This window comes from Aplysia californica, unplaced genomic scaffold (genome assembly GCF_000002075.1).
Source record: "Aplysia californica isolate F4 #8 unplaced genomic scaffold, AplCal3.0 scaffold00041, whole genome shotgun sequence".
Lineage (NCBI taxonomy): Eukaryota > Metazoa > Mollusca > Gastropoda > Aplysiida > Aplysiidae > Aplysia > Aplysia californica.
The window spans coordinates 1,891,694-1,912,794 of NW_004797311.1; the positions used below are offsets into that span (position 1 = coordinate 1,891,694).

Consider the following 21,101-nt stretch of genomic DNA (forward strand, 5'->3'; position numbering starts at 1 on the left):
AACAGAAAAATATATCCTGAACACATTGGTCCAAGTCCCAAACCTACCAATGAAAAAAAAAGAAAAGCAGGAAAAATAAAGGGTTGAAATAGGTTGAAAGGGCAAAGGGTTGTTATTTTCTGAACACTGATACAAAATTTTCCCTTGCCAATGTATTCAATACTGATATTTGCAACCTAAAAACGCTACAAGCCATAAAAAACGTGTTTTTTTCGATTTTCTCAAATTGAAAAAGTTTTAGAGGGTGGGGTCACCATAATAGTTTTTCAAATACTTTTTTTTCATTTCTTTAAAACTTTGCAAGCCCCTTATTACAGGCTTGGTGTTCATAATGTGATAAAGATTTGTCTAGAGAATAAAAATTGTGCTTGTGAGCGGTTTTTATCAAGAATACTTTTTAAAAAATGGAACAGGATATTTCGTGGTAATAAATTTTTCAACTCATGTACCTGACAAAACTTAAGTAACTAAAATGATTAAAAATCCATACGTGGTTGGCTAGTATACGTTGTTAGGAATACTCACAGCAATTTTGCATGATATTATGCTAACGGTTAAAGCAATTTGATAAACATGATCATTATCTTATTTTGCAGGTCTCAGACCTCAGTTGCCCCTGTGCAGCAACCAAATGGGATTGAAGTTTTGAAGAATCTATAAGGCTATCTTAGAAGTGTCAACTATCCATTAAAGAGACCTGTTGTCTCAGAAGTGTCTCTCCTTAAGAATAAAATTAACAACTAAAAACATTCTTTTGAAAACTTGTAAACTGAATGTACAAATAAATGAGATCAAATAAAATATAAAGAAGTACAACGTTTATACCGATCAGATCCAATTTAAGAGAGTCAGCAATCACAAATGTAATAAAATCAACACTTGTCAAAAAATTTCAAAGCAAGCTAAAACAACAGATCAGCAATTGGAAACTGCATTAACTGCAGTAAGGGGTTGCTAATGGAGGGAAAAGAAAAAATTACAACAACACCCTCCCCCCCACTCTCACCAAAACCCCCAAACATGACATAGGTAATAAATATTAAAATATTAGTATCATCACTACAGGGAGATATGGTATAAGATGGTATTGTGATGGAATCCGTGATTCCAGCACAGAGGTTCCAACAGTGCATATAATTGGAATTACAAAATGCAACTAATCACAGCCTTATCAGTTTGCTCAGTGTAAGAGTAAGCTAATCCCACACAAAGGCCCATCTGGTGATTCACAGATATTGGTACAGGACTCGCAAGACAACAAGGGAGTATACACGCATACATGCAAGGCTAAAACCAAACCACTCGATAATTCCTAACCAGTTACAATATTCAGGGGCACTACGGTTAAAAGAGGATAATTTGCCTGTGTCAACATCATACTTCAATCAAAGACAAAAAGTCAAGTGAATATGCGTAATTTTTGACAGACACGTAAATTCCAGGAAATTCAATTATTGCTCATCACACCACTAACAATAAGCATGGATTTTAGTCACCTGTTTGAATCCAGGTATGAAAACAGAAAAGGAATTCATTATCAGTTCAGATCCATAACAACTTACTGACAAGTCATAGACTTGGGGATTTATTAAGATGAAAGTAAATTAAATATCTGTGTAGTGTAACACATTTTTTGTTCTTTGCCACATTTGTTCAATTAACACATTTAGACTAGAATATGAGGAGTTTCGGACACAAGAGGAAAATTGTTCCATCAGCCCCCCCCTCCCTCATAAGAAAAAAAAAATCTGTAAAGACTGTCCTCTGTTGCCTGAAAAACCTACGATACATTTATATTCAAGGACAAAGAAGATGCATTCCTTTGCCCCTCATACCATACCTCATCACACTCCTCTTTTGGAGCAATAGGCTGAGGACCAACATCCCAAGCTATCTTCTCTCCCATGTGCACGCGTTATTTGGCCCAAAAGAAGACAGATTTTCAGCACCTTGGAGAATTCTCCACTAATGTCCGAAACACCTCACAAATACATAAATAGTGCAGAATGAATGTATGCTCAGTATTTTTTATCATTTTAACTGAACATAAACATTAAAAAAATAGTGCAGATCACATAGTCTACTTTTTTCTTCAACTCACGCTACCCAACAATCATTCATCACTGGAACTTCTGGAAAAACAAGCCGGAAACTTCCACTGCTTCGATCCACCGATGGCCCTCAGGGCCAGCCACTCCTGCATGTTGGGTACCGTGGCCACATCTATCTCTTCCTCCTGTGACAGCTGAGGGTGGTTCAGCGCTCGCTGCGACTTGTGGGCCCCATTGCCCAATGTTATTGCACTTGTCGTTGCCACAGAGGGGCTGGTGGTTGAGTTGATTGTAGAGCCAGGCTCTGGCGAGGGGACAGAGGCAGCAGTGTCACACACTGAGAGGGGCAAGGAGAGGGGAAAAAATGGGGAGCGGGGAGGGGGAGGGGAATGGAGAAGAAGGAACACAGGGTGGGGAGAATTGGAATACAGAAAGGGGGGAAGGGGGAATGGAAAAGCAATAACTCAATCATGCAAAATGAAAAACTGAAAAAAACAAACAAAGGATGCAGGCTTGAAAACAAATGATAGACATTATTACTCGATTTAATGGGTTACAAAAAACATCCAGGTAGTCAAATGGAGGAAATCTGTGGTAGGCATTAAGTAACATTTCCTCCGAGTTCCTAGTATTTTAAACAATAAAGCATGGAGAGTGGATGCTTTCATTTTCAACAAGCAGTTAAACTGATAGGATATGACATGCTGAGCAATTAATGAGGAACAAAGGAAGCTGGAAGTTCAGTGATACAGGCAAAAGGTTCATTACAAAAATGTGTAGAAAAAAAAAAGGTGGGCAATATTTACCAGAGAACAGAAAGAGTATCATAGACAAATACTTTTATATAGCAATTTACAAGATACAATAAATACAAAGGAAGCACTTCTGAAGGAAAAAGAAAATAAAAAAGGTAGGAGGAAGAGGTAAGAGGACACAAGCACGGTTTGCTCGTGAAAACACTGTGACGGGTCTTGAGAAACACTGGGATGAGCATAGTACAAATGAACTTCAATATCATTGTTATCTAAAAAAAAGTATTGTTCAGGGAAGTCAAACACTCTTACAGGTACAGTGTAGGTTATTGTGAAAAGTGGAATTATTCTCGATACAACCAGAATTTATTTTTTAAACCAGACTCTACTTGGAAATTTAAGCCTCTGCATTAGACAGATAATAACATAATTAGCAACCAAAATGTTGCCAGAGATAGTCCGAGATAAGTGGGGTCACTTTTCTTGCAAAATTTCTTCTCCGTGCCCCTATCGCCTGACAAAGATGACCCACTTCTTTGCCTTAGAACAGCAATCAGTCTCAGTGGTGACAAAAGAAAAGTACAGGGAAAAAAGTTTTTTAAAACTGATCAACCTTTTCATGAAAGAAGAAAGTCTTCAAGGTAGGAAAATTACGAGGAAAAGGACGTATTTTTGTATACACAAATTCCCATATTCTTTGTTTTTCTCAAAAAAGTTTTTAAAGATGCTTCAGCTTCTTACTATCATGCCAAGTTGTTGTTGTTTTTTTTTTGTATCCCAGTACTTAGTACCCTGCTATGTGTTCTTTGTAATGTATGCCTGTGGTCTACAAAATAAAAAAATATTTACAGGAGCTAAAGTTTCATTTTGTTTCATGGTACAACTGAATTTACAAAATGAAAAAAAAAGATTTGAATACAAACTACAACTTACTTATAGAGTCCATCAATTTGACCGGCTGTTTCTGTGAGGGCTGTCGCTTGAGTAAGATGACGATGCCCCTCATCTGTTGGAAGATGGCTAGGTCTGTGATGCTCTGCCTCACCTCCTCGTTCTCCAGCATGGCCCCCAGCTTGGTGTGTACATGGCTGAAGTCAATGCCTAGCTGAACAGCACCCCATAAGCTGGAAAGTACAAATGTCATGAGATTGTCAAACGAAGAAAAACTATTACAAAGAAAAAAGGTATGTCAAAGCTGGACTACTCCATGAGTGACCATGACTTGAACTCCCAACTAGGTACTTTCGCACTCAATTCATTTTGAGAGTTTTAATTGCTCACTATTCATTTGCCTGATCCTATTGGAGAAAGTAAAAAAAATTGGAGATATCCTCTCTTAATTAAGCATATCATGTTGAAAATGGTCATACTATGAAGAGTTTCAGTTTTTTAAATTAACACATTGATGATATTTTACACCAAGGTCATAAACGCCTCCTAGGTGATATCCCGTTTTACAAACACTCCTCCCCCCAAAACAGAATAATGGGTCAAGTATACATAGTGTTATTGGTGGACAATGCATCAAAATCTCTTGCTTGAAATTGGTGGACAAGTCCACAAAGAGAATCCATTCACTGGGCTGACGAAGAAAACCAACCGTACCTGAACCTGATCTTTTCTTTGAGGATGCAGGCGATCCAAGCATTGCATAGGCTGACCGTCACCATGGAGATGATGCTGATCTGTGAGGCGGCAGACAGGTAGTTGATGCCTCGCACCACAGGAGATAGCAGGTTGTCCAGAATGTCCACAGTGTACTGGTTGGCCTCAGCCTGGTCATCTGAGATACAGCATATAAATGTTGGTGAATTCACTGCCTTGTTTTTGTTGTTACTCCCCCAGCTGCTGTTCGCTTGTGATTTTCCACTGGATATTACGTCGTGGAAAGATGAGTATTTCATAAAGACATTTTTGATTTTCAATTTAAAACCAACAGATTGAACTAAAATAACTTGAATTCAGATATTTATTATCTGGTATTTGTCTTCAACAAAATCATTTCCTTGACATGTACAGAAAGAACCCAACATCAGTTTTTAGAGAAAGAGAAATATGAAGGTAGAAATTAACAAAGTGTACATTTTTTCTAACTTTAGATAAACAGGAAATAATTTTCAACTCTGAATTAACTTATTTTGAAATTTTGAATTTCCCTTTGATTTGGCAAAACCCACACATACATTTCTTTTGGGAGCAGAATATATATATATGAACGGATAAAATTAATTCTCTTCTGGGCTGCAACCCCAGTTTCATTTCAATATATGTGATAATCTTCTTGGTTGTTTCTAAGTTACAGAAACCGACATCCTACTTTCACGTTTCAATTCAAATGAATGCCAAAACAGAAATTCTCCCTGAAAAAAACCCAAACATTTACACAAAACATGAGGGGGTCAGACGCAAAACCCGATAAGCGATATTTTGGAAAAAATCGAGATCGGCTATCAGATGCACAAAATGCTTTTTCCCAAAATCCAACACATACTTCATAAAAGCCACCAAAAAATCTTTTTAAGCATGTTCGTGCGTATAGCAGCATTTAAAAAAGCTGATTTTCTCCAAAGTGCTAAAATGGATGTAGCGGGCTTTGCATATCAGCCCCTCGTGTGTTGAGTCAAATAACAATAATTACTTGAACATTTGAGCTTTGCAGCCCAGAGAATTGTTTATCCCTACAAAGTCAGTTACAGTACTTAGTGTGCAGTCTGAACCTCAGATATATAATAATATAAGCAGAAAATTTTCTCTGTATTACCAGGGGGTATCTTTCTTTTCCACATTCGAGAAGGAAGCATGTTTTCTTGGAAGAAGGCAGTAACATAGGCAGAGTATTTGTCGACAAAGGTCTTCGTAGTACTTCCACTCAGACTCTGGAAAAAAAAATACAACAAGGTTATTTTATCATGCCAGTGCTATTTAATGTAAAAAGAATGTAAAAAGGTCTTTGAATTTTGTTTGCAATATGTAGCAAGTTTGCAGACTATTATTTTATGGACCAGTGAACTATTTATCTTTCATTTCCTCGTTTTAAAAATGAAATTTGTTTCACTCGAATGCAAACTATATACTTCTTATGACATTTATATTGAAAGAATTCTCCTAACTGGGGCTGAGAGGGTATTGTTTAAAATCTTTTAAGAAATGAAACATAATTAATCATTTTCTTCAGCATGCTTTATTTTATCACAATTGCTATTGTTTTCTATCTTGATAAGGAGACTTTTCTCCACCAATTAAAAAAAATAAAAAGATAAGAAACCCTGTCAGCATTATTACTTTTCTTCATTTAAGACAAAAATTTAAGAACAAAGTACATGCATTTACTATGAACAAAAAATGCAATACAAATAGGCGTAGGTTACATCATATATCACCACCCTGGTAAATTCTTACCCCCCCCCCCCCCCCCGATAAACACACACACAAAAACACAAAAAGTGAAGCTTCGTCTCATTTTATTGTAACTCCAGAACTGCAGGTCCATCCATTCAGAGTCTCACCTGCATCTGACTGTTAGTTTGACTGATCTGCTGCAGCAAGCCTGTGACCTGACAGGCTGACAGGTTGTCACAAACACGCGAGCTCAGCCCCTCGGAGCTAAACTTGAGACTTTGCAGCAGGTAGGAAGCATTCTTGGTAGAGTCAACTAGGATCTGGAAATAAGTAGTGAAGGACTGAGAGTAAGAGAAAAGTCTTTGTGAACAAGACGTGAATGCATTATTTTTCTGAAGACAAAAAAGAAACAGTCACAGTATGGGAAGAATGATTACAAACAGCAATACTCAGTGAAAATTCCACATCTTCATTATGATTTGATCTTAACAAGAACAAGAATTCCATTACAGATTTGGAAACAAAAACAATTAATTTCCCAACCTTTCTACTGGGGGGTTCTTATGGTCCAGTGACAAGTGTGCTCAGGCTCACAAAAAAAATAATCCAATACTGTCCATGACATTATTTTCATCTGGATGGTCTCTATGGTGTGTCCTTCAGGTAGACACATTAACTATGAAAAAAGACAGGATGCTGCTCAGAGGTGCCCAACAATGGCATATGAATAGAATTGTCTGAACCGTTTTTTCCCCCTCTTTTTTTGGTAAGTGTTTTACGGCACGTGGGACACACCTAATACTTTTAGTAGGTAGGAAATTTTGAATTTTGCCCGGGTGGCGGCCGAAGCCTACTCTTATCAGTTTTTGACCACCAAGGGATCTTTAACGTGCACAACTTGCACACGGGCCCTCCGAGATTTTTCGCCCTTGTCCAAGAAAGCTAGGTGTAGATCTTTCCTACCAGAAGATCAGGGGTGTGGCAGAAAGACAGCTGTAAAAAGGAGTAAAGGAGTAGCAGTAGAAAGGCTGCAGAAAGAGTCAGGAGCCCAGAGGAGGGGGCAAAGGAGGTGAGGGAGTGGGGGCAGAAAGAGGAGACGAAAGCAGACAACAGAATATTGCTAGAGAGCAGGAAAGGAGGTGAATTCGCTACCTGGATTCGAACCCGGGACCTTTGAATGAGAGGCCAACACCTTAACCTCTAAGCCACGAGAACCCCCTCTGAACAGGTGTTACATTGTGTATTATGTGATGTTGATAGAACCATAGAATAGTTTTAAGTAAAGATTATCCTTGTAACACAAATATCCTCACTGAGATAAATAAAAGTGGCATATAAACAGTTTCATATTTTTCTTTCCAAAGGTGAAACTGTTTGTGTATAAATAAAATAAAGACGCACATTAAAACAATATGAGAAGTAACAGAACAACATTGAAAACTATGGGGAAACAAATTTAGAATTCCCAGCCCACCCTAAACATGTTCACTTGATCAATTTTGTCATCCATTCTACTTCTTTCACTCGGTACTAAAAGAGACGACTCACTTTGAGATCAGTGTGGGTAAGCAGTAAGAACTGGTTCACATTCCAAGAAGACAGCGACTGTTGCACTTTGGTGCTGCACCATGACTGGGCTACTCTGCAGGTGGTCAGCATTCTCCATGTGACCCCTGCATACACTCCCAGATCAACGTCGGCACGCTGGACAACATCCTCTGTGTTTGCACAAAAACAAACTGCATTGAATTGAAATATCAGAAAAGAAGATCACCCCTTGTATCTTGGCAAATAATTCTGATAAATAAATCCCATGAAACAACATTCAGAGATAGCAATGTGGAGAAAGTAAGACCAAGAAGCATAGTGGAATGAAACAAGGGTGACAGACAAAAAGAATGCATTTTGACAACTGGGAAGCAAATGAGTAACAGAAAAGGATGAAAGGATGCATGAAAGAGCATTATGAGTTGCTGCACTACAAATGGATGAACTCAAAAGACAAGACAGAGATTCAAGTAAATTTAACATATATTATCAAATAAGAAACAAATTCACATATCAACAAGAGTTTAAAGTGACATCGCTATAACAAAAATATGCCTATAGGAATGGAAGTCCACAAGTAACAATCAGCAAGTAATGTAAAAAGTGACGAAATGTGACATTAATATAAATGAAGTAAAGTTCACAGTCGTATCAGCATAAGATTGACTCGAAGAGTTTCTATATCCTAGTAAAAAGATACTCAAAGCCTTCACAAAAAATAAAAAGGGAAAAAGTGTTGTTTCTTTAAGATCTGTAAGGCCCATTGATTGAACATGTTTCCATAATATGAAGTAAAAACAGACTATTTAAGATCATAAGATCACCCACTGGATCTGATGCTCATTTTGTACTCCATTCCATCATCACCCCCCCCCCCCCCCCCCCCTTCCCCAAATCAATTCAAGACTGGCAACAAATTAGCGGAGTCTTTCCCATGGATACTGAACCCAGCTCAGTCAAGACTAAAAGCCACAACATTTTGATCATGAGCGAGCTTCACAGCGTAAACAATCAACTCCGACAAGATAGAACCTGCCATTCTCCACTCCCCTCCGAATCCCCTCCACAAAAAAGGACATAACTTGTTATAGAATTTCCTGTCTGTTTCTTTTTCTTTCCTTTTCCCCAGCTTTTTTTAAAGAAGCATCCCGACAAGAAGATAAGAACTCTCACCCTGATCCTTAGACAGTGACTGGGAGATGTCCTGCAGGATACTCATCAAGGGTTTGAACAAGTCACGTAGATACTGACCAGTGCGTGTGCTGAAGGCCTCCCCACTAAGGGGACGTGGCTGGCACTTGTCTGATGGCTCTGAGGCCAGGCTAGTACTCAAAACTGAAATTTAGGAAGGCACAGCATACAATAATAAATTAGATTTCATATATCTTTCCAGTGAGACAAAATCAAGCTCCAAAAAGAAAAACAATAAAAATAAGATTTCTCTCACAATCTGTTTAAATGTTGTAAGTCCAGAGAGTATTATTTTTCATGAGAGAGACAAAATGTTTCTTTCATTTTACGACTGTCTCTGCACGATGAAACCGGTACCAATACAAATGTAAGGTCTTTATCTGTTGGTCACCATGAATCACCTCATGTAGAGGTATTATTTTATTATTGACAAGATATGTCATATGTGGCTTATCACATGTTTCAATTACCTTTCAATGCCGATGAAATTTATCAAGCTACCAAACACTGGTTTTTATGTCATCAGGTGCTTTGGGGCAGATATTGGTTGTGTGTGCGAATTGAGCCACAAGGAGCTGTAAACTTAGAGGGTGCTAGCAAAATAAGGTGGTGTACTGGTATCTTTTCCTTTGATCCATTTTTTCCATGACTAAGCAAGTTTAGGTTGTGTAATAGCACAATATTAAACCATCCCCTTCCACTAATTATCTGCTTCCTCTTGACCAGTCTAGAAAGTGCAATAAATTACATATTTTCTCATTATTCTGATCAGCCTCTTGGTCTTTATCAAAAAATGTGTACAAGTTTTCAGCATATGCAAGAAAAACATTGCATAGGTCTCCAAGGTATTGACCTTTTTCTGGGGCTGGCATTTTCGGCTCAGGACATTACAACAGGTGGCTGATGATATACTTTATATCTTTTCTATTTGTCATTCAAAAGACTCGTGCATATAATCTTATCAAATAAACCCCAAAATTTGCAGTAAACATGACTCTTTGTTGTTTGTTTTAGTAGAGGTTTTATAGCGCTCGCAACTGTATAAGGTCATATGAGCGCCAAGGGGTGGATGTCAACAGAGAAGTCTTTACAGGGAATCAGACTTACTCTGCTCACCTCTCTAGCTTCAACAGCACAAAGTCTGCTTCGACTATCAAGGCACCCAGGAAAGAGCGGGTCACAAGAGTATGACAAACATACAAAAGAAGTAGAGGAAAAATGACGATAGGAAGGATTAGGAAAGAAAAAGCAGCAGTTCCCTGTTGAAGTTCAGGCACAGTTATGAGCACGACACTGATGAATCAGCCCACTTTCAATTACAATTTTACTGTGCATAAGAACATGGTTAATGTTCCCCCTTTGGGAATGGCCTAGAGACACTTCAGTCAGTAGCACCGCACTGTGGGGTTCATGACTCTTTGACAACCCTAATTCTAACTCAGTCACAAAAGTGTCAGTGATTTCATCATAATAATGTTGACTGTATTCTTCAGTTGATTTTGTAATTGGAGCTTGCACATTTCAAATAATATCTATTGCGGGCAAATCCTACTTACAAGCATCCCACGCCCCATAGGCTGACAATGCATGTAGCCGGAAGACAACACCAAGCAGAGGCTGGACAGAGGTAGGTGGAAATAAATCTGAAATAATGAAAAAAATTAAAGTTCACAGCAGTGTATAGGGATCAATCAATGCATAAAACTACAAAAACACATGACCCATACATAATATAGATACAAACAATTCTTTCCAAGTAAACATAAACAATAGATTTATCTAGTCAATAGCTGGTGACAAATATGTCACAAAGATATTGCTATCACACTTTTCTTGTCAAAATGTTTTTTTCTAAAAGAATGGACAACTCAAGGGCAGATCAAATTCTTATGACAGCTCTCCTACTGAATAAATTATAAGAGAAAATTTGAAGGCAAAATTCTATATATTATGTCTTTGGCACAACTTAGATCAATAAGGGGGACGGTTGATATGACTGCTTTCCAGGATCAATCAAATTTGTGTATAATACAAAAACTTCAGCATAAAGATGGATACATTCTACGAAACTTCTTTTTCTAAATGGAATCCAACTCATGACCAAGCAAGAAGCAATTAATACATTGACAGTTGTACAACATTACAAATGAAAAGCAAGATAAACAGATTGAAAACTAAAAATATAGGCTCTTGGTCTTGTAGAAATATGTATTGTGCACCAAAAAAAGTTTACTGGCAACTATGCATTCCATGATAAACAACTCACCCTTGTAACACACATGTTCAATGATATTCCTGAGTACAGCGGTAACAGTGTCGTTGAACAGTAGTACAGATCCCATCTTTGACTGGAGCAGACAGGACCTGTTGCTCCATGCCGGTTCATCCAAGAAAAGATCTAGGTTCGAGCCTAGGTGAGTCCAGAGGGAGTCCATGTAGTGCGCCACCACAGCACTGCGAATTGTGTTGTCAGCGTTGTCGCCCCAGGACACTGTCTTACGGTGATGGGAATCTGTGCGCGTCATGACAGGAGTCTCACCTTGGAATTGCACCCGGGGTGGTCTTCCCACCACTGGGCTCAGGGGAGTTTTCAAGTCCGAGTTTTTATTTGAAGGCCTAGAGCGATGAGTCTTCTGGGGCTCATTTTTACGTAACAAAGACGTTGAATTGCAAACAATTAGAAGGAAATTTTCAGCAAACTCTTGTTCTTTCTGAGAAAACTCTATGAGAGGAGAGCCCAGGTTAGACAAATCAGGGGCTCTGACCGAGCCGACTTGGAGGAAAGTTGCATTGAGGCTTGCATTGCTACCAGAAAAAGTGTGGTAGTCAGAAGTGTCGCTATGGATCGCTTGTGAGTGCGGCTGGTGCTGGTGAGGCAAATAGTCACCCCACTCAAATGGAGGCATTGTGCCTGTGCTCAGCATACGTACAAAGTGTTCATTCGCGGTGAAAAAGTGATGGGTGAGTTTGGCAGCATAGCGGGATTTCTCATTGGCCAGAATGTTGAGTACTTTGGTAAAAGGTATGACTCTCAATGGCTTTCTGAATGACGAGTTAAGAAGCGCGGGATGTACATTGTGGACAAAGGAGAAAGGGGAGTAGGCAAAAGAATGAGATTTCTCCAGCTGGAAATTCAGCTTGAGTCCGTTGACAACAACGTTGAAATCTTCCAGTCCTCGTGTGATATTCCACATGATCTCTGGGGTGAGTGTCTCCATATTGCAGTGTGCAAACACTTCAAAGCCAATGTGTATTAGCTGGTCCAGGTTCCACACAGCACGTAGTACAGCTGACATCAGCACTTGCATTATGTACTGAAGCTGGAGACAGAGCTGCCCTAAACGAGGCTGCAGCCAGCGATTGGTGTTCATCCTCTGCTTGATGCTGTTCCAGTGTGCAACATGAAGACGCAGGTCTTCACACAGTGCATTCAAGCAGTACAGTTTTGTCACTGGAGTTTCTGATGGACCACAGCCATGTCTGATGGCATACACTGTACGGCACTCCATATGTACCAAACCTTCAAGTTCTTCCACAAACATCTGGGGAGGAAAGAAAGCAAAGATTTACAACTTCTGAAATGTAACATCATAAAAAGATGCTTCAAATGATGAAAAAGAGTACAAAGACATTTCTATACGAAGAACAGATATCATAGGTCAGTTCTTCGGATGTTTTGCTTTTTAGGCTAAGAACATTTGAACATCTTGTTGAATATATCCTTCCCTCGTAACATACAAAGTTCCCAGTGCTCAGGTTGACAACAGGTCTACAAAACAGAATCACATACCCGTGAAAAAGATACAATAGTGTCAAATACATCACAGCTTTTTAGAAATGTATCATATACAGTGAGATTGTCAGGCGAGAGGGAGGCGCCGAAACCAGTCACCTGCCCCCACTGCCTTGTGGGTTAGCCTTGTGCATTGGAGAATATTGTAACAACAGGCAAGTTTGATGGAAAGAGAGGCAGAGGCAGACAGAGGGAAAAGATACTGGACAAGATGACAACATGGCTAGGAGCAGCAAGAACAACAGACACCATTGCTGCAACGCAAGACAGAGTGAAGTGGAGGTCCATGATCGCCCACGCCAGTCGGCAAGGCACCGGATGATGATGATGATCATATACAGTGGTGAAAGTATAATAGGAAATTGTATGAATTGACCAATCTTGGAAAAGATAAAAGCATGAAAAATAATATTCCAGTTTCTTAGGGTCAAAACATCAATGCCTTTAGAAGACGTACAAACACTGGTCCACAGTTAGTTTTAGTTAAGTAAGAGTTTCACTGTGCTCGCAACGTACTCATACAGTTAATTAAGATTAAAATCAGAAAAATTAAAATTAGCACAAAATCTTATTGTCTGACACCAACCTGCGCAGATCTTACTCTGGAGAGACAGTCTTTGAGCAGTTCCAACTGGGCTCGCTCTTCCATTAATTTTCGGAGTCTTGAATATTGCTGTCCTAGAGGCACACCCCTGATGTTCAACAGAAATAAAATAACAGAAATAAAATATCTTTCCCACAATAGCACAAATATCTTGGTATATATTCAAATAACCGTAATAATATAACGTAACTGAATATACATGAAATGGTGATAAGATTCCATATGATCAAAGTTAACAAAATAAAAACTAATACAACAAATTCAATAAACTTTTATAATGAAAATATTAAAAAAAATGATGTTTCTCTTAAGGACTATTAAAAAACCCTACAAAAAACTTGTACCGGAAATACATTATTCAACACCAGTTGCTATATTCAGGTATGTACATCTCATATTGAATTAAACTTGCCATGAATTATTTACTATCCTCCTGAACATGCTTCATGACTTATAACATCATAACTTTACTAAGACAAATACTAATGACAATACCTGGGACAATGGTTAAAATAGCCACCATCCATTTCAGGTACTCTTTTGCAAGCATGATGTCCAGGCTGCAATATGTTGAAAGTTTTCCGCAAAAATTTTGCAGCATCGTCAGCATCAGTAGCATCGAAAGTTGTTTCGAAGGCAGAGGAAAAGGAATTTTCCCCATCAGTATCAAAACCGAACGCCTGAAACAAAAAAGAAAACATCCATATTGTAGAACTAAATTTTTTATTGTTGGCAGTCAAAAAAATCTCACCATCCATAATCACTAGGAAGCTGAAACAAGTAGGCAACAGTAACACCAGAAAGAGAAAAATTCTCACAAAAAAAGTCCAACCTGCCCTGCCATAGACAAAAACCTGTCCAAAACAGAAACGTGTCATGACAGAATCTCACCCTGCCCACTGAAAAAATTCCTCTATAATACATTTGTCTCAGATAGAAACCTTTATAACCCAGAAATGAACAGAAAAATTTCTTCCCTTCTGAGGGTTTTCACTTGTTGAAGACAGAAAATACTTTGCCCGATCAACCCTTATTTTCATTTTAAAAAATAAAAATTTGGTTCTATCGGAGCTAAACTTCATGCCACGCCATCAGGTAAGGCAGGGAAGAAGGAGTGTGGTATGGGGGTAGCTGTTACCCCATCCATTAGAGCCCTGAGTGGTACAGATCGTCAGGGTAGTGTGGACGTGAAATTTCAGGGCTATTTGTCTTCAAAAGTGCTGAAGCGGTGCATCTGCATGTACACTTTCCATATTACTACAGGTGCGAAATATGATCACTGCCTGCTGCCCTGATTGTATGTCTAATGACTAAAATGTTTCCTGAATCCTTCTTACAAGCAAAGGAGGGCAGGTATTGCTTGATTGTGTTCAATATATCGAATGAAGAGTGAGGGTAAGGATGGAAACAAAGGAGACGTTCAGTTGATTTTGCTTTTAACCAGTCAAATTGTGGTCTTAACTCACTCAGCCCTAACGCTGATAACATCAGTAGGCCTATGCGCGCGCAATGCTCCAACCCTAACGCTCATAGAATCGGTAGATCTATGAAAAATTTCGCTCTCGTGACCGAAAACATTACTTTAGTGTGAAGTGGACTATAGCCTAATTGGAAGAGTGTAACCATTTTTCATTTGAACAGACTATGACCAGAAGCCCAAATTTAGAACAAAAAAAGCTATATTCGTGAACCATGTGAGGGGGGTGCGAATTTTTAAAGCACTTCCTTTCTTTGCTAGTTGCTTACTTTTTGACTGTGTATATAGACCTTTTCCACAGAGTATTGCATAAAAACTATGACATATTTTGCTTTCCAATATTCAATATACACAAACAAAGGTTTGAATAAACTGTGTACCAAATTTGGGTACGATATGTTAAAATTTAGTATTTTTTTCAATTTTTCAAAAAGGGGTAAGAATCTCTAGGGAGAGTGGACAACCTGAAAATGTAAGCCTAGGATTGAGTGAGTTAATCAATGAGATGCAAGCACAGTCTGCAATGGATTAGTAGACTGATGCATACCATTCTTAGGATAGCTAGGATAACATTTGGGAGGTATGAACTTTTGACCACTGATAGTCAACTGCACAGGCGACCTTTGATCCTGGATCTCAGAAACCTTCCCTTTAAATTCCCCTGTACATGTTTCTAATATATTTAAGATGGAATCTTTTTCTGGCTCCTTTGATATTTCATCTTAAACAGGTTCAATTGTAGGCCTTCTCGGAAACAGATAAAAATGATAGTATTAACAGAGAATCAATAAGCAGCGGGTATTGAATCTATTGATCAAAACATGATAACTTTGAATTGCTATTTTCCTCAACCTTCAAGAAATATCTTTTTCATATAACTGTCAAATATAGTTAATATTTGGATTGACAAAATTCAGGAGCCAAATTTTACATACACACACAGCTGTGTCAACAAGACAGTCAAAAGAGTGACAATAGTCCAAGAGAGCCATCCATAGTTGAGGAGAAAAGTAGTTGTCAAAGACAGGCGGGTTATATACATCTTGGACAGTGTCATTATAATGTGGAAAAAATGCATGGGGGAGTAGAATATGATCATCTGTACAGGTGATTGTTTTAGACTGTTGGCCTTTCGAGCAGGTTTGATTAAACTTTAAATTCATAAAGATAAAAAAGGTGTGATGTAACCTGGCAATTTTTTTCTCCTCCGGCAGTGTCAAGACTAAAATTAAGATTTCTATTCAGATCAGACGCAGCGTCCTACCTGAATAGGAACATCAGGGGGCTCATCTTCATCCACTGGAGTATGCTTCCCAAGCATGTGAATGGGAGGCAAGCGTGACTTCAGGGAGCCACGCCCTCTCCCAGGCCCACGAGACAGAGACTGACTCATTGTCAGTTCTTTTCATGAAAGGGAACCATGATGCAAATGTCCTTTGTCTCACATCCTTTAAAGCTGAAACAGACAGTATTGCCTGAGGAGAGATTGTATGTGAAAAAAATGATTTATTTATTAACTTCATGATAAGGCTGAAGTTACTTTCATTCGCAACAAAAGAAGCTTCCTCTTTAGTCCCCATAGTAACAAATATTCTGCAAATAAACATTCGTGAATAAATCACGAATAAAACAAAACAAACAAAAACTAAACATTCACATTCTGTTTACTTTGAGTAGCATTATAACTTTCTAATGTTTCCATTTTTTCATCTCTTGAATAAATGAAAAGAATTCATAAACCTTTTCATAGCAAGTGCCCACTTTTGCCACCTTTAAAAGGCTAAAATTTTCATAGTGCCCACCAACATGTTAAACAATAAATGTCTAAACCCAGATCCTCCACTACTGCCCAACAAAATTACCAAAATCACCCTCCAGTTGGCAATACCGCCCAGGTTGGCAAGCACTGGTATTTAAACTATTATCAATACACTAAAAAAATATTTATAGAGCAATATCAGCACTTCTGTGCCTCAACAACTGGAAGACATGAGATTCCAAGACCGATGACATCTATAAAAGGGCGCTCATCCAAACTGAGTACTGCACGGATGACAATGCTTTTTGAAACAATAAACAATTATATATGTGCCAAGGCCTTTTAAGAAAAGTCAGAACGCAAAAACTTTTAAAATAAACCTACCGGACAAAACAAACCCTTAGTTTTAACACTAACAGTATCGAAGGCTTGAAAAACCCTGAAGTACTGTACCAGTTTAGAACGCTTGAAGCCTTGAAAAAGGGGGCTCTCGTGGCCTAGAGGTTAAGGTGTTTGCATCTCATTCAAATGTCCAGGGTTTGAATCTGGGTAGCGAAGGAACATTTTTTCTCTCTAAAATCGTCTCCTTTCACCTTCTTCCTTGCTCTCTAGCACTGTTCTGTTGTCTGCTTTCATATATTATATCCACTTTCTGCCCTCATCCCCTCACCTCCTTTGCCCCCTCCTCTGGGCTCCTGACTCTTTCTGCAGCCTTTCTACTGCTACTCCTAGCCTCCTTCTTATTCTTTTAGCCATTATGCCATATCACTGATCTTCTGGTAGGAAAGATCTACACCTAGCAATTCTCTGACAAAGGCGAAAAATCTCGGAGGTCCAGCGTCGTTAAAGACCTCTTGGTGGTCTAAAATCGATAAGAGAGTAGGCTTCGGCTGCCACCCGGGCAAAATCCCAAAATTCCTACCAACTGAAAATGTTCAATGTGACCTGCGCGCTCATTTGACCTTATGCAGTTGCGAGCGCTGTAAAACACTACCCCCCCCCCCCCCCCCTAAAAGCCTTGGAAGAATTTTTAATTAAAAAAAACCTTGCTAGCAAGAAACACGCTTTAACAATCCATGGGCCTACTGGTTCATCAACTATTCAGTTATCATGTGACTTCCTTTGGTATTTACTTCAGTGCAGTGTGTTCGTTCATTGTTTAATTATGTTTAGTGTACCCAGTCTCGTCTGCAACTTTAGTCGCTAGTGGTAGTGAGCGCATACTTAGGCCTGGCGACTTTAGTCGCCGATAGAAATGTAAGTGTTAAGGAAGTTTTTATTTTGCTCGGGTAATCAAATCCATTATCTAACTATTAGTAGTATTAGTGGCAACCCATTCATTGTCCCTTTCAGCCACATTTCATGTTTTCAGATTATACATATAATCCAACCTTATTTTAAGTGTTTCACTTTTGTCCAAAGTGTAGGCCTCCTTAAGTAAAAAGAGGAACTTTGAAGACAGTTCTGAGGTGACATTATGTCTTCCACATCATTTTTTCATATCGTAAAAAAAACAACTGGTCGTCACTTTAAATATTCTTTGTGCTGACTATGGACCTAATATTAAGAATCACATCTGATCTATTGATAATATTATAATGGTGCTACAGTTCAAGACTATATTTACGAGTAGTCATTTATGCAGTGAGAGAGATTGGTTCCCTACAATTGGAATATAACAGGCAATTATAATGCAAAGCAGGGAGCTGCTGATACACATATAGGCCTCTATATGTGGAGTGTGCTGACTAAATGAGTTACTTCTCGGATTAGGGCTCTATGGAAATAGATACATCATGCTTAGAGGTACAGTTTGTATAATTTGTAAGTATGAAATAGCAAAAGGCATTTACTACTTTATGAATATTGCATCAATAACAAACTTAGAAATTTGGCCCAAGTGTCGATTTTTGGTCAATATCTCCATTTGTGGATTGTGAGAAGTATATCATTTTGTCAGCACGCCTCACATATAAGTACTTATTAGGCTAATTATTTCAAATGAATAGAACTTTTACTTCCAAAGATTGACACCCCTCGATTAGACTAATTTGAGCTCCACTGCTGGTTCAGTGTTTTTCTTTACAAGAACTGTCTAAAGTCTAAAAGAAGCCACAGCAAAATAGAGTGAAGCGTGGCTTTTGTCATGGCAATCTTCAGATGATAAAAGTAGCCTAATTTTATTCAAATTTTTGCTAGATTCTGGCCAGAAAAAGTAATAATTCAGCAAATGTGAATAAAAGTGTGCATTCTGGAAGATTGTTGCCAGTATTCATTATTTAGTATAGATCCAGATCTAGAAATCTAGATCTATCTAGATCTAGATCTAGATCAAGATATAGAGGGATGACCACAATAATTATCGAAGTGTATAAAGACCCGGTAACCAGGAACAAAGTCACGAAGTATACAGACCCGGTAGGGGAACTCTTTTGTGATTTCGGGAAGTTTCAGCTCTCAGACCCGGTAGAAATCTAGTGAGTGTGTGTGTGTGTGTGTGAGAGAGAGAGAGAGACAGAGAGAGAGAGAGAGAGAGAGAGAGAGAGAGAGAGAGAGAGAGAGAGAGAGAGAGATAGAGAGAGAGAGAGAGAGAGATAAATAGAGAGGGTGACTGCTCGATTGAAATTATGACATTGTTCTTTTCTTCAAATTGCGACTTGCGATTCCTCCACTCCAAAACGGAGGAAAAACGATCATTCATCGAAAAGACATCCGCAATCTTCATTTAGATCTAGATCTAGATCTAGATCTAGATTTAGCCTAGCCGCGAAACTAGATTAAAGATTTATAATGTCTGTCTGTCTAGATCTAGATCTAGATCTAGAGATCTAGACATTGACATAGGCCACAGATCTAGCTAGAAGAACCTAGGTCTACCCTGAGCCAAGAGGGCGCAGAAACTCTCCGAAATCACAAAAGAGTTCCCCTACCGGGTCTGTATACTTTGTGACTTTGTTCCCGGTTACCGGTTCTGTATACACTCCCAATAATTATTCTCAGTAATCTAGATCTAGATATCTAGATTAGCTCAGACATAAACTTCAGACAGATAACAGAGACTCCAGTAAAACTGTTGTCTAATTATTTTACTCTTTAAATCCCACCAGACGTTAAGCACTAACGGTGCAGACCGACTCATGCAATGCGCAATGAGTCATAGTCAAGTTCTGAGGATACAGGTACATGATAATTCCACGCCTTGTTGGAATTCTGCTCGTTGTTGGCACAAGACTCTACATCTAGCAGAAGCCCATGGAAGACGGTGGGTGGGTGGGCCACTGCAACCAATGCAAAGCACATTCAACATATATGTGTGTTGCCTTACATTTCACTCCAAGAGACTACCGAATCCATGCAAGAATTTATCATATCAATATAGAAAACACAACACCAACAAAATGTGCAATTACTAAAGAAGTAGAGAATAGCGCACACTCACTATCTTGAGTCGTTGCTGTTTTCACCCCAAGTACGCAGCCATGTTTCCAAAATAATAATGGTCACGTGACCCATTCTCAGCCTACGTCGTACAGAAACAGCTTGGCAGTTTTATTCATGAATCCATCATAGTGAATCGTTTAATACAGAATAGATCTAGATCTAGGCCTATTGACACTTCGGGGTAAGACGCATATCGGTCAAAACCTTTTGAGAGTTTGAAGAAAAAAAATAATCAAGAAATGGTACCATCACTGCTCTTTATGAAAGAATCAAACAATACCGGTGAAAAGGAAGGGAGACAACCAAATAAAAACAATAATATTATAAAAACAATTTACTGGTCCCAAGGACTTGGGTGATCCGCATTGAGTCTTCCTCTCTGTTGAAGGAGCCCGAGCATACGGGTTGAAGGCTGGAGATCTGCCGTTCCCAGTGCCCATTTCCAAATAATTATTTATTTATGTTAGCACATTACGCTACATATTCATTAGGCAAACAAACCCAATGATGAAAGGGGAAACATACACTGTACGCTCTTGTTGCTGGAGCTTTCGCATACCTCGCGGCTGGAAATATGGATTTCGTTTATCGGGTAGCCATGGGGGATTCAGGGTTCAAAACTCATAGACACACTCGCACACAAAAAACGTAGACACACACACACACACACACACACACACACACACACACACACACACACACACACACACACACACGCACGCACGCACACATCCAAACACACATGCATATTATGTACACACGCACACACACACATACATGCGCCCAAACACACACACATACATACACACACAGTCATACACATATGAACACACACACGCGCACAAACACACAGACACACACACACACAAACACACTCACACACACACACACGCTTTAACGCGAGCGTAATGTCTTATAGGGAATTTGAAGTAGGATCACTAGTCTTGTAGTCATGGCATCAACTGAACTCATGACGCGCACGTAGATAACACAATGGATGAAACGCCATAGATTAGAAAGGACAAGGAAGACTTAGATGTAGACAAACCCTACTTTAAGCTTGGTATTCTTGCATTGCTTCATCAGTTCTCGAAACTGCACGAGGAACAGCGGTGGGCAGCGAAAGTGGGAGTAAGGAAGAAAGGG

At 38.9% G+C, this 21,101-nt stretch overlaps 1 protein-coding gene across 2 annotated transcripts; it reads right to left on the reverse strand.

The window, feature by feature from the left end:
* Positions 1-274: 274 nt before the first annotated feature.
* On the reverse strand, positions 275-20,016 carry LOC101846194. Of its 2 annotated transcripts, none has more exons than XM_005092171.3 (13): positions 19,954-20,016; positions 16,020-16,230; positions 13,774-13,958; positions 13,261-13,366; positions 11,148-12,423; positions 10,438-10,524; positions 8,864-9,025; positions 7,691-7,860; positions 6,310-6,462; positions 5,565-5,679; positions 4,409-4,586; positions 3,737-3,927; positions 275-2,355 (listed from the first exon to the last, which is right to left on the reverse strand). In XM_005092171.3, exons 2-13 carry the CDS (start codon positions 16,146-16,148, stop codon positions 2,114-2,116), a joined length of 2,994 nt encoding a protein of 997 aa, XP_005092228.1. In that variant the 5' UTR covers positions 16,149-16,230; positions 19,954-20,016; the 3' UTR covers positions 275-2,113. The 2 variants fall into 2 exon arrangements, with proteins under 2 accessions (XP_005092228.1, XP_005092226.1); XM_005092169.3 differs by having other exon boundaries at positions 275-2,388.
* Between the last annotated feature and the right edge of the window lie 1,085 nt (positions 20,017-21,101).